The 14170-nt window shown below is 38.1% G+C and overlaps 1 protein-coding gene across 2 annotated transcripts in view; it reads left to right on the forward strand.

The window, feature by feature from the left end:
- The window catches only part of LOC113904178, a 148046-nt gene that overhangs the window by 54442 nt on the left and 79434 nt on the right, over positions 1-14170 (forward strand). For both annotated transcript variants that reach the window (XM_027560997.1, XM_027560996.1), the window contains exons 5-7: positions 5363-5526; positions 6855-6941; positions 10196-10328. In XM_027560997.1, the coding sequence (XP_027416798.1) occupies positions 5363-5526; positions 6855-6941; positions 10196-10328 (384 nt within the window). The remainder of the gene's footprint in view (positions 1-5362; positions 5527-6854; positions 6942-10195; positions 10329-14170) is intronic.

Genomic DNA, 14170 nt, shown 5'->3' on the forward strand with positions numbered 1-14170 from the left:
CTTGGGTTGGGAAGATCCCCTGGAGGAGGGCATGGCGACACACTCTGGTATTCTTGCCTGGGAAATCCCATGGACAGAAGAGCCTGGTGGGTTATAGTCCATGGGGTCGCAAAGAGTCAGACACTTTGTGGCTGAGCTCATTAGTGGTTTATATTTGGCCAGCACCCACCAATTTAAGAAAAGAAAAAAATGGAATTTATTCTGCCTTGTTGCTACAAGTCTGAATTCTTTGGCTTGCAGCTGCATATTTCCAGTCTCTGTTGACAGTCTTCCTTCTGTCTCTGTCTCTTCTCTTTTTAAAGGACACCAACGCCACTCAAGTGTGACTTTACCTTAGCTAATCACATCCACAGCAATAGTGTCCCCACGTAAGGTCACATGCACAGGGCTCAGGAGTGAGAGCTTGAACATGGCTTTCTGGGGACTTAACTCACAATAGTTTTCCTGTCCTAGAAAATTCATGCGAAATGTATTTACCACATCCCAGCATTCCCCAAAGTCTTAATCATTCCAGCATCAACTTTAAGTCCAAAATATCCTTTGTCATATAATATCATATCAGTTCAGTTCAGTAGCTCAGTCATGTCTGACTCTTTGCGACCCCATGAATTGCAGCATGCCGGGCCTCCCTGTCCATCACCAACTCCCGGAGTCTACCCAAACTCATGTCCATTGAGTCGGTGATGCCATCCAGCCATCTCATCCTCTGTCATCCCCTTCTCCTCCTGCCCCCAATCCCTCCCAGCATCAGAGTCTTTTCCAATGAGTCAACTCTTCCCATGAGATGGCCAAAGTATTGGAGTTTCAGCTTCAGCATCAGTCCTTCCAAAGACCACCCAGGGCTGATCTCCTTTAGAATGGACTGGTTGGATCTCCTTGCAGTCCAAGGGACTCTCAGGAGTCTTCTCCAGCACCATAGTTCAAAAGCATCAATTCTTAGGTGCTCAGCTTTCTTCACAGTCCAACTCTCAGATCCATACATGACTGCTGGAAAAACCATAGCCTTGACTAGACGGACCTTTGTTGGCAAAGTAATGTCTCTGCTTTTGAATATGCTAACTAGGTTGGTCACAACTTTCCTTCCAAGGAGTAAGTGTCTTTAATTTCATGGCTGCAATCACCATCTGCAGTGATTTTGGAGCCCCAAAAAATAAAGTCTTCCACTGTTTCTACTGTTTCCCCGTCTATTTCCCATGAAGTGATAGGACCAGATGCCATGATCTTAGTTTTCTGAATGTTGAGGTTTAAGCCAACTTTTTCACTCTCTTTCACTTTCATCAAGAGGTTTTTTAGTTCCTCTTCACTTTCTGCCATAAGGGTGGTGTCACCTGCATATCTGAGGTTATTGATATTTCTCCTGGCAATCTTGATTTCAGCTTGTGTTTCTTCCAGCCCAGCGTTTCTCATGATGTACTCTGCATATAAGTTAAATAAGCAGGGTGACAATATACAACCTTGACATACTCCTTTTCCTATTTGGAACCAGGCATCTCAAAAAGTGTGGAAGCCCATCTTTTATAGCATGTAAGTCACGTATGGGTGAGACACTGGCTGTGATCTCCCTTGGGTCCAAAGTCCTGTGAAACCAAACACGGGCTTGATGTGTGCTCAGTCGCTCAGTCATATTCGACTCTTCTCAACCCCATGGACTGCAGCCCGCCAGGCTCCTCTGTCCATGGGATTCTCTAGGCAAGAATACTGGAGTGGGTTGCCATTTCTTCCTCCAGGGGATCTTCCTCACCCAAGGATGGAACCCACGTCTTCTGCATCTCCTACACTGGCAGGCAGGTTCTTAACCACTCTGGTCCCTGGGAAGCCCAATGAATTACACTGATTAATTTTTAAATGTTAAAAATCTTTGCATTTTTGAGATCAACCTGAAGTATGTGGTTAATTTCACTTCCAAATATTTTTGTTGAGAATATTTCAATCATGTTCATGAGGGTTATTGCTCTGTAGTTTTCTAATTGTACCTTAGTCTGGTTTTGGTATCAAGAGTAATGCTCATCTCACATGCTGAGCTGGGAGCTGTTTCAAAGGATTTGTGTAGGATTGGCATTATTTGTTTCTTAAAGTTTTGGTAGAAAATTCACCATCTGGGGCCTGTAGTTCTTTGTTAAAATGACTTAACTACCAATTTTAATTATTATTTTTTAAAAGATAAAGGGCTTTTGAAAATTTCTAGTTATTTTGTGTATGTTTTGGTAATTTGAATCTTTTATCAAACTATTTGTCCATTTGTCTGTTCTCTGCATCCCATTTCTATCCAGCCCATCTACTCACCTTTCAACCTGCTGTTTCAAACTAGGGCCTAATAGGGTATGAATGGGCTTCCTTGGTGGCCCAGTGGTAAAGAATCTTTCTGCCAAAGCAGGAGACGTGGGTTTGATCTCTGTGTCAGGAAGATCCCTCGAGAAGGAAATGGCAGCCCACTCCAGTATTCTTGCCTGGGAAATCCCATGTACAGGAAATCCCTTGTAGCCTCGTGGGCTATAGTCCTTGGGGTAACAAAGAGTTGAAAACAACTGAGTGACTTAACAACAACAGTAACAACCAGGATATGAAGATTAAGGTTTTTAGAATTTTATCTACTCACCTTCTTCCTCCCATAATGTTGCTGAGCAAGCCAGGTTAGCTGCCTATAAATTCCTGAAATCATGTCTCACTCTTTTCTTGGGTTCTGTTTTACAAAGATTATAGCACAAGGTTTTATACCATCTTTGTTTAATTTCTGTTGATTTTTGGAGCCAGTTATTTTTTTTTTAATTAAAAAATTTTTATTTTGCTAGCTTTTCTGTAACATTACCTCACTTCATCAACATCCTACCTTAAGAATGTTCTGTTCTGGTATTTTTTCCTCTTTGGTGTGTTGGCCTTCCTGCTTCATCTAGATTATAGACTAGAAGAGGACCGAGACGTCTTTCTATGATTTCCATCTACTCCTCCCTCTGACCCTGGAGGTCCAGTAGAACTCAGTGACTTGTAGGGTGTTGATTGATTGAAGTTATAAACTAAAAGATGAATCCAGTTCATGATCTTTAGATTCTACTATGGTTTTTACAACACTCCCTTCCAAGGTTAAGGTTTTAGTGATTTAAAGAGGTGCAAAAACATATGGTAAACAGACTTCATATTTCATTATTTTCAGTTTTATTTCTGTTCCTATACCTTTCATCTTTTCACATCGTAGTTGTTGGAAAAGGCAATTTCTTTCCCTATTGATTTGGTCCTTGTACATTTAGCGAGTATTGATCTCCTTGAACTCTTTGCTGCATTTCTAAGGCAGCAAAAGCTGAAGAGCTTTCTTTCACTTTATTCAAACAAGCGCTAACATACAGTTACTCTACAGAAAACAGCTAGGGTTTTCCCAGCTCTGTAGTTTGTAATTACAATTTAGTTGCTTCTGCCATTGTTAAAGACAGCCTGTCCATCTTTCAGTTCTTTAAAACAGCATTTTTATTTACTAACTGATTGTCTACCAAGATGATTTGGTAGCCTAACATGCCTTTTTACTGTTGGAAAACTTAAGTAGAATTTCTTGTTTTAAAGTAGATTTTAAAAAATAGACATTCATTTAACATATATGTATTGTACCAGATAAGTAAAATTTAAATCTAAATTTGATTGTTATTTGAATGATCAAGATAGGAAATATACTTTGGTTCAAATATGGGTGAGAGTAATTCACACTCTAGAGTATAATATTACTAAAGTTCACAGTTCTGAATTTTACTGCCTCATTTTCTCTTTTTTGATATAAGGTTGAGTGTGTTTCCCTGATTTTTTATTACTTTAGTTTTCTTGTTAATCAATTCTTGATGTTTACTCCAAGGAAACCTGGCAAAATTAGACTGAATATCATACTACTTTAAATATATTTAGTTTATCTCAGTTATGTTCACCAGGAACTGTGTATAGTCTAGCACTGTTTTTATTTGTTGCTGGGTGGTACAAAATTTACTTAACATCTGTGGAACTTAGTTACTTTAATTGCTGCTGCTGCTAAGTCACTTCAGTTGTGTCCAACTCTGTGGGACCCCATAGACGGCAGCCCACCAGGCTCCCCCGTCCCTGGGATTCTCCAGGCAAGAACACTGGAGTGGGTTGCCATTTCCTTCTCCAATGCATGAAAGTGAAAAGTGAAAGTGAAGTTGCTTAGTTGTGTCCGACTCTTAGCGACCTCATGGACTGCTGCCTACCAGGCTCCTCCATCCACGGGATTTTCCAGGCAAGAGTACTGGACTGGGGGTGCCATTGCCTTCTCCCAGTTACTTTAATTAGGAATACTTAATAAGTGAAGACATTGTATCAGGTGACTTGAAATTCCTTTAAATTATCTGATTCCAATTTTTATGTTTATGTAAATTATTACATAATTTTAATTTTGGAAAATAAACATCTGAACTCAAAAGATCTTAAAAGATATAATTATGAGTGTATATATCATATGTCAGAGCTAAGACTATTGGAGATGTTTTGTTAAAATTCTGGAAACTTCAGTTCAGTTCAGTTCAGTCGCTCAGTCATGTCTGACTCTCTGTGACCCCGTGAATCGCAGCACACCAGGCCTCCCTGTCCACCAACTCCCGGAGTCTACCCAAACCTATGTCCATCGAGTTGGTGATGCCATCCAGCCATCTCATCTCTGTCGTCCCCTTCTCCTCCTGCCCCCAATCCTTCCCAGCATTAGGGTCTTTTCCAATGAGTCAACTCTTTGCATGAGGTGGCCAAAGTATTGGAGTTTCAGCTTCAACATCAGTCCTTCCAATGAACACCCAGGATTGATCTCCTTTAGAATGGACTGGTTGGATCTTCTTGCAGTCCAAGGGACTCTCAAGAGTCTTCTCCAACACCACAGTTCAAAAGCATCAATTCTTCGGCACTCAACTTTCTTCACCATCCAACTCTCACATCCATACATGACTGCTGGAAAAACCATAGCCTTGACTAGACGGACCTTTGTTGGCAAAGTAATGTCTCTGCTTTTAAATATGTTATCTAGGTTGGTCATAACTTTCCTTCCAAGGAGTAAGCATCTTTTAATTTCATGGCTGCAATCACCATCTTCTGGGAACTTAGGAGAACTTAAATAGTGACTCTTGGAGTCCAGACATGATCAACCATGACAACCTTATTAAAGATCTTCTAGGAAATATTCTCCCAGTTACACCATTGGAGGCAATCATTTTACTGAGTATTTAAAAAATCAGCTCTAAATCCTGTGTGATAGCACTTTTCTGGAGGAGATGGAAAAAGTAAGTTATGTCCATCTTGAACTCTTTCAGCTTCATGGTGACCTGCCCTTCCTAGTCTTCCGTTATATAAATTGTTGTAAGTCTCTGTGTTGTTTGTGCATTTATAGGTGGTAACTGGAAAGTTTCCATAATCACCAGTGACTTGCCAAATGCCGGGACCAGCTCACAGATTTATATTATATTGTATGGACAACATAGAAGTTCAGCTGCCATATATCTTTATGGAACGGATGGAGCCCGATTTCAGGATGGCCATGAAGACACATTTACTGTGAGTAGCAAAACTGAGTAAAACCTGATAACATAGGGATGCATCTAGTAGGTATTAATACTTTGGAATGAATGCAGTCTGTCGAATTGGGTGCCTCTTTTCATAATAATACGTGTCTTGCAGAAGCTCAGTCAAAAGTAATTTGTGGCAATTTTTTTGCTCCAGTGGATTGCACGTAAGTAAAACTACGATATGGTAAGAGACAATAGAGAGAAATACTGGATGACCAGCATTTGTTGTTTCTATACTCATGGCCGTCAGGAGCAAGGGCTGTGCCTTTCTGTGTGAGGATTTAACAGATAAGCCTAAAAGTCAAGGTCACAAGGGAAAAATGATCAAATAAAGGAAAGCACAGAAGTTGTTATCAAGTGATTAGGTCTTGGCTAGACCCACTGAGATCAAGATATAGGGAGAAACAGAGGTAGCAAAGATGAAGCAGGGGAGACAGCAGTGGAATTGTTTTCGTTTCAGCACTCATGTGGGCTCAGTAGTTTTGGCATGTGGGCTTAGTTGCCAAGCAGCACATGGCATCTTAGTTCCTGCACCAGAATCAAATCCACGTTTCCTGTATTGAAAGGCAGATTCTTAACCACTAAACCTCCAGGGATGTCCCCTCCACTATGTTTTTTGTATGTTATTTTCATCCATCTCAAAATATTTTTAAATTTCCCTTGGAATTTCTTTGACTCATTCATTGCTGGAGTATGTAGTTTAATTTACACACATGTGGGGATTTTCCAGTTTTTTTTCTTGTATTTATTTCTAGTTTCATTACATTATAGTTTAAAAAGGTACTCAATTGTCAAAGCCTACTTTGTGACATAACATATAATCTATATTGGAGAATATTCTATGTGCATTTGAGAAAACTCTATGTTACTATTTTTTTAATTACTTATTTTTAATTGAAGGAGAATTGCTTTACAGTATTGCATTGATTCTACCAAACATCAGTATGAATCAGCCACAGGAGAACTCTGTATTCTTGCTTGTTGGAGGGGAACCTTCTGTCTGTTAGATCTGGTTGGTGTATAATGTTGTTCAAGTCCTCTGTTTTCTTACTGATCTTCTGTTTAGTTGTTCTATAGTTATTCAAAGAAGAGAGTTATTCAAATTGTCTCTGACAATTTTTGTAGACTATTTCTTCATTCAGTTCTGTCCATTTTTGCTTCATATATTTTGGCAGTCTGTTGTTAGGTGTGTAAATTTTTATAATTCTAAGATCTTATTGATTGATTATTCTATCAGTATATAATATTGTAATATAAGGTTTTAAAAATGGATTTTATGAAATTATGTAGAAAGAAATTCTTGTGGTTCCTTTACAGATCACAGTTGGAGACATTGGGATGCTCTTTAAGATTCGTGTTGGTCACACCAACTCTGGGCTCTCCCCTTCCTGGCACTGTAAAGAGGTAAAGAGGTACCCACACTTCCATCCTTTGCCAGATCCTTGTAAATCCTGCTTGGGAATCAGGCTTTGTACTGTGAGCTGATGAAGTCAAATCTGGGCTTTTTAGTTGGTGTATTCCTCAAGGGAGCAGTATCATGTGCCATGAATAATTTAACATCTAATTAATTGAGAGAAGCACCTCAACCAAACAGTCCTCTCACCTCTTTGCAAAGAAAACACTTGGGACTCTGTAAAAACTCACATTGCTTCTTGATACGGTTGTGCACTAAGTTGCCTCTGTCATGTCCAACTCTGCGACCCTGTGGTCTGTAGCCTGCCAGACTCCTTTGTCCAGGGTGTTTTCCAGGCAAGAATGCTGGAGCAGGCTGCCATGCCCTCCTCCAGGGGATCTTCCCCACCTGGGATTGAACCCACATCTCTTACATCTCCTGCATTGGCGGGTGGGTTCTTTACCACTAGCACCATCTGGTTGTAATAGTGATGGAAACATGACTTGGTGGATGTTATCTGCTTCAGAAGAGTTGTAAAAATAGTTCATTTCCCTTGGTGAAATAATAATCTACTAGACTGGAATGCCACCCCTCTAATTTAGTCTACTCATGCTAATTGACATAATGTTCCCTGAGTACTTTCAGGAGCAAAATAAGGCTTAAATTTTCTACATTGTTCAGAATTAAAAATTTTACTTATTCCAGTGACTGCAGAAATGCACCTCTTTAACACTGGAAGTCACACAACTTGTCATCCATTTTTATATATGTTGTATCTACATCTTTTGTCATTTGAGAATAAATAATCTTTAAGCAAGTTCTCAAGAGGCAAAGAACACCCAGCCAAACCCCTGATATTCTTGGCAAACTTCTTCTACAGTTTTATAATATATGAGAAAGTTAATGAAAAATTCATGGAAGATGAGTAAATATCTTTTATTTCATTAGCATAAGTATATATTTATTAATAATGCCATTCTTTTACATTAAAGACACAAAAGATCCTGAAGAACAATGCAAAAATGAAATTTACTTTATGAAAACACAGAGTGTAGAAGTCAGATTTCAAAATTCAGGATTACTGCCTGGCTTCTATATAAGATACTTTTCTCTTTTATGCTATTTAGAGCTTTTGAAGTATGGTATTCACATTAATATGTAAATGGTTATATATGATAATAATACTACTATCTTTTATTTTTCTCTCCTAGTGAGCTAAACTAATTTATGAAAGTGATCACTAACTCATTTGGTTAATAACCAATAAGCAATATTATGTGGATTATGAAGCTGGGATGCTTAGACAGTGGTTAGGTGATCTGAAAAAGTTATTTAATATTGCCAACGAAAAACAAAAGCGTCAGGCTGAAAGTTTTTAGTGTCTTTCTGTCTAGGGCGATTCCTCTCTCATTGCAAGGCCACATGTTTGCCTGAGGTTTACCTCACCCGTCCTTTAGCACCAGTGACGAGGAGATGTTCTTGATCCAAGGTCTTATCCTGAGTATATAACACCCTTACATAACTAGCAAATCAAGATGTTAGATAATAGGTTAGAGGATTTTCTGTTGAATTTTTATAGTATGGTTTAGAAGTTTGAAATTTGAATTTTTAAGTAAGCTAACTTGTGCCTATAACTTGAAGGGATTTGAATGAAAACACATAGCCCTTATAGCAATAATGATACATGTCCACAGCCCATAAAATAATCATGTTGCTTTTCTGAACTTCCATCTTGTTTCTTACAGTTTATTTAAGGAAGGTTACAAAATAAAGCATTTCAAATTGTAATTGATTTTGTATTTCTCAAATGGTCTTCCTTGGACTGTTAATTAAAAACCTGACCAAATAGTGGTGGCAGAAGGGAATGGATTCTGTTTTTGGGGAGCCTTGCTCAAAGTGTGATGGGATTTTATGAATGCAGGTTTCTGGGGTTTACCAGGGCCCACGGAGACAGTAGGTTTAGGAATCAACAATCTACCTTTATTACAACGTGATTTTCTCAGCACATTAAAGTTGAAAATCTCTGATTTAAGGCATTTTAAAGATGGTAAGATTAATTTAACAGATAAAATAAGAGCTCATTGAGGCTTTTAAAAGAATAATAGTACCGTACTTATCAAAGGCTAGATTTTAGAATCAGAAAACATATTTCTACTTTCAATGATTTGGGGCATTCATCTGATCCTACCAGAATTTATTAACATCTTTGTTTAAGTCCAAGATGAATAGATTAGATAAAATATGGTATGCTGCTGTTGCTGCTAAGTCACTTCAGTCGTGTCCGACTCTGTGAGACCCCATAGATGGCAGCCCATGATGCTCCCCTGTCCCTGGGATTCTCCGGGCAAGAACACTGGAGTGGGTTGCCATTTCCTTCTCCAATGCATGAAAGTGAAAGTGATGTCACTCAGGCGTGTCCGACTCCTAGCGACCACATGGACTGCAACCTACTAGGCTCCTCTGTCCATGGGATTTGCCAGGCAAGAGTACTGGAGTGGTGTGCCATTGCCTTCTCTAAAATATGGTATAGAAAGTGTTAGTCTCTCATTTGTGTCTGACTGTTTACTACCTCATGGACTGTAGCTTGCCAGGCTCCTCTGTCCTTGGAATTTTCCAGGCAAGAATACTGGCATGAATAGTCATTCCCTTCTCCAGGGGATCTTCCTGACCCAGGGGCTCGACCTGGGTCTCTTGTATTGCAGGCAGAGTCTTTACCATCTGAGCCACCAGGGAAGCCCTAACATGGTATAATAGGTACCCAAATAAAGAATGATACTTTGAATATCTGTAATTGCTAGGAACCCAAAGAAGGAACTATTTCGGTCTGAATCTGTAGTGCATGAAATCTAAGCTCATGCTAGTGTTTTAGAAAATCTTTAAAATTAAACTTTAAAAAACTTTAAAATTAAAAAAAAAGTCATTACTAAGAGGTTGGAACAAGGAAGTAATAGATTTTTTAAAATTATAATTATCTTTCCAAATAGGAAAATATGGATGACGCTTAGAAAATTTAGGAGGAAATTGGCATGTTTGGCATTTCAATATAGAGAAATTAGAAATTGAAAAATTTCAAATTAGAGAAAAGAAATGCCATTGTACTTGAGATAGCAATAGAAGAAATTAACACTTTTCTTGTCAACTGTTCAACAGCTTTTACTAAAAGAAAGTTGAAAGCCTTCTTCAGTGTCAGGCTTGGACACAAAATTGTATTTAACTCTTTGATAATGTATTATGTTCTTTAGAAGTCATGCTATTTCTGTTATAGATAAAACTGTGGGACCTGAATGCTGGAAGACAGTTTCACATACCTGTTCAACGATGGTTGGCACGAGATCAAGAGGATGGGGAAGTCTGTCGAGAATTTCCTGTTTTCAACAAGGGGTGGCCCATCCTTCCAGGTAGGGCAGATCCACTCCAGGTAGCACGAATAACACTTGCTTGTCTAAATGTTGAAGGACAAGGAAGTTCAACACGTGTTGAGTAAATAAATAAGTGAATGATTAAGAAACTGCTTACTTCTCACAAATTGCCTCTGCAGGAATGACAGCTGCATCTAAATATTTTTTAGTTGTTTAATGTACTGGCATTCAGGAATATGCTCTTGTCAACAGTTAAGCCTGTAGGAAGGTCAGCTGAAATGCCTCTTAATCAAAAAAAGAATATTTATTCTTAGAAGGTCATGAGAGAATTGAGTGTCCAATGAAGTTATTCCTGGGCTGAAAACTACAAGTCAATGTATGTTTTGCTTATCAGGCTCAGCCTTATTTTTGAAAATTTATTTATTTGATTTGGAAATAAAAACAGGATGGCTCAATGACTTTCTGAGCATTTGGCCAAAAGCAGGGGTGTGATCAGGACTTGTGTAAATGTGGATGAGAAATAGGATGTGTTTAGAGTTTGACAGTCACTGCTCATGGCCACATGAATTCAGGGTGATTCTGTCCATAATATATGTTTGCTGTTGTGTCTGCTGGCTTCTGCTTTGAAGGAGAACAGGAAAAGGGTTTAAGAGAATTATTAGATGGGCAATTGATAAAAACAGATTTTTCTCCAGTTCAGAACATTTTCTATTAAAAATATGATATCTTAATTTTCTAAAGAAATAAATGATAATAAGTATTATGTGAAGTTGAAGAAGAGCTCCACAATGTCATAGAAGCTAATATTAGGTTTAGGTATATAATAACTTGAATTTCCCTGGTGGTCAGACAGTGAAGAATCTGTCTGCAATGTGGGAGACCTGGGTTTGATCCCTGGGTCAGAAAGATCCCCTGGAGAAGGAAATGGCAACTCACTCCGGTATTCTTGCCAGGAAAATTCTATGGACAGAGATGTTTGGTGGGTTCCAGCCCACGGGGTTGCAAAGAGTTGGACATGACTGAGTAACATTTTTCACATAATAACTTGTGTAACTTAATAGGGAGCATGAGTCGCTGAAAAATTTGCAGAGACCGATAATTCCTTTGTGGTTTTTAAATATGGTGTAATAAACTCTTTAAGTTTCTGAAGTTAAAATATTTTTGAAAATATATGAATAGTTCTGTTTGCTGAAAAGTGAAAGCTCATGTGAGCCTTGTTCTCACCGTTCATAAGCCTTTCCCTCAACACTTTTGAGTATTCTTCTCAACACTCTTCCTCATCAGCCCACGCTTCACCTGGCGGGGGAGACATTTGCCAGGTGCCCTGTCCTACCCACTGTTAGTAATGATGCAGAGGTCACGTCTGCTTCTTCATCTCTCATTTTAATTGTAAAATTGCTCAAAGGAGGCATATTCTGCAAATACATACTGGTTTCCCTTGCCTTCCCTACAGTAATTGTTGTGTGTGTGCTAAGTTGCTTCAGTTGTGTCTTACTCTGCGTGACCTTATGGACTATAGCCTGCTAAGCTCCTCTTTCCATGGGATTCTTCAAGCAAGAATACTGGATTGCCATTTACTTCTCTAGGGGATCTTCCTGACCCAGGGATTGATATATATACATACATATGTATCAATATAATATGCATATACCTTTTTTATTGTGGTAACAAATGTATAACATTAAATTTACTGTCTTAAACATTTGAAAATGTATATTTTGGTAAGTATATTCACATTGTGCAACAGATCTCTAGAACTCTTTCATCTTACAAAGCTGAAATTCTGTTCCTCCTTGTGAGAGTTTGGGCAGATTGTGTTTTTCAAGGAATTGTTTCACTTCATCTAGGTTATCAAATTTGTGGAAATAGAATTTTCCATGATGTTCTTTTATTATCATTTAAAAGTTCCACAGGATCTGTAGTGGTTCTCCCTGTTTCATTTCTAATATTTGTAACTTGTGTCCTCTCTCTTTTTTTGCTTAGTTAGCCTGGATTGAGGCTTATCAATTTTATCGATCTTTTCAAAGAACCAGCTTTTGGTTTCATTGATTTTTTTTCTATTGATTTACTGTTTTCAGTTTCATTGATTTCTGCTCCAAGTCTTATTTCTTTTCTTCTTGCTTCCTTTGGATTTAATTTGTTCTTCTTTTTCTAGTTTCCAAAACTTATATGATTAATTTTAGATTTTTTTCCTAATGTATGCATTTAATGCTATAATTTTCTGTAAGCATTGGTTTTTTCTGCATCCCACAAATTTTGATAAGTTGTATTTTCATTTTCACTTAGTTCAGAACATTTAAAAATTTCTCCTGAGAGTTCTTCTTACCCATGTGTTATTTAGAAGTGTGTTATTTAGTCTCCATATGTTATGGGATATTCTAGTTATCTTTCTGTTATTGATTTCTAGTTTTAATTCCACTGTGGTCTGAGAGCAGACAATGTATGATTTCTAAGTTTGTTAGGTGTGTTTTATGGCCCAGACTGAGGTCTATCCTGGTGACTCTCCTGTGTGAGCTCGGGAAGAATGTATATTCTGCTGTTGTTGTATGAAATAATCTATTGATGTGTATTATAAACTATTGATCAGTAGTGTTATTGGGTTCACCTATGTCCTTACTCATTTTCTGCCCATGGGATCTGTCCATTTCTGAGAGAGAAGTGTTGAAGGCTCCAGTATGGTAGTGGACATATCTCTTTCTCCCTGCAGTTCTATCAGTTTTACCTTATATAGCTTGATGCTCTGTTAGGATTATCACTATCTATTGTAACATTAAGGATTATCATGTCTTCTTGGGGAATTGACCCTTTTATTATTATGAAATGCTCTATTCCTGATAGTCTTTCCTGTTTGACATGTGCTCTATTTGAAATTAATACAACTACTCCTGTTTTCTTTAGATTAGTGTTAGCAGGCTATATTTTCTCCATCAATTTACTTTTAATTTACGTGTATATTTACTTTTAAACTGGTTTTCTTGTAGACAACATATGTGTGTGTATACTAAGTTGCTTCAGTCATGTCCATCTCTGTGTGACCTCATGGACTGTAGCCTACCAGGCTCCTCTGTCCTTGGGATTCTCTAGGCAAGAATACTGGAGTGGGTTCCCATGTCCTCCTACAGGGGATCTTCCTGACCCAGGATCAAACCCACATCTCTTACATCTCCTACATTGACAGGTGGGTCCTTTACCACTAGCGCTACCTGGGAAGCCCAAACAACATATAGTTGAGTCTTATTTTTGGATCCACTCTGACAATCTCTGTTGTTTAACTGGTTTTTTAAAATCATGATGTTCAAAGTGGTTATTGATATAATCAGATTAATATCTACTGTATTTGCTACTGTTTTTGTTACTCTTATTCTTTATTCCTATTTTTATCTTTTACTCTTTTTCTGTCTTTTGTGACTTCAAGTGAACATTCAATTGAGAAGCTCATTCTATTTCTGTTTTTTTTTTTTAGCATATCTGTGACACTTTAAAAAAAACTTTATTTAGTGGTTGCCCTAGAGCTTACAAATATACATTTACAGCTAATCCAAGACCACTTCAAATCACATTACATGTTTTCATGAGTAGTATGAATCAGGACCGGGAGCTGACTATGAATTGGTCTACCAGGAGCTGACTATGGCTCAGATCATGAACTCCTTATTGCAAAATTCAGACTTAAATTGAAGAAAGTAGGGAAAACCTCTAGACCATTCAGGTATGACCTAAATAAAATCCCTTAGGATTATGCAGTGCAAGTGACAAATAAATTCAAGGGATTAGATCTGATAGACAGAGTGCCTGAAGAACTATGGATGGAGGTTCGTTACATTGTACAGGAGACAGAGATCAAGACCATCCCCAAGAAAAAGAACTGGCAAAAGGCAAAA

This window comes from Bos indicus x Bos taurus, chromosome 14 (genome assembly GCF_003369695.1).
Source record: "Bos indicus x Bos taurus breed Angus x Brahman F1 hybrid chromosome 14, Bos_hybrid_MaternalHap_v2.0, whole genome shotgun sequence".
Lineage (NCBI taxonomy): Eukaryota > Metazoa > Chordata > Mammalia > Artiodactyla > Bovidae > Bos > Bos indicus x Bos taurus.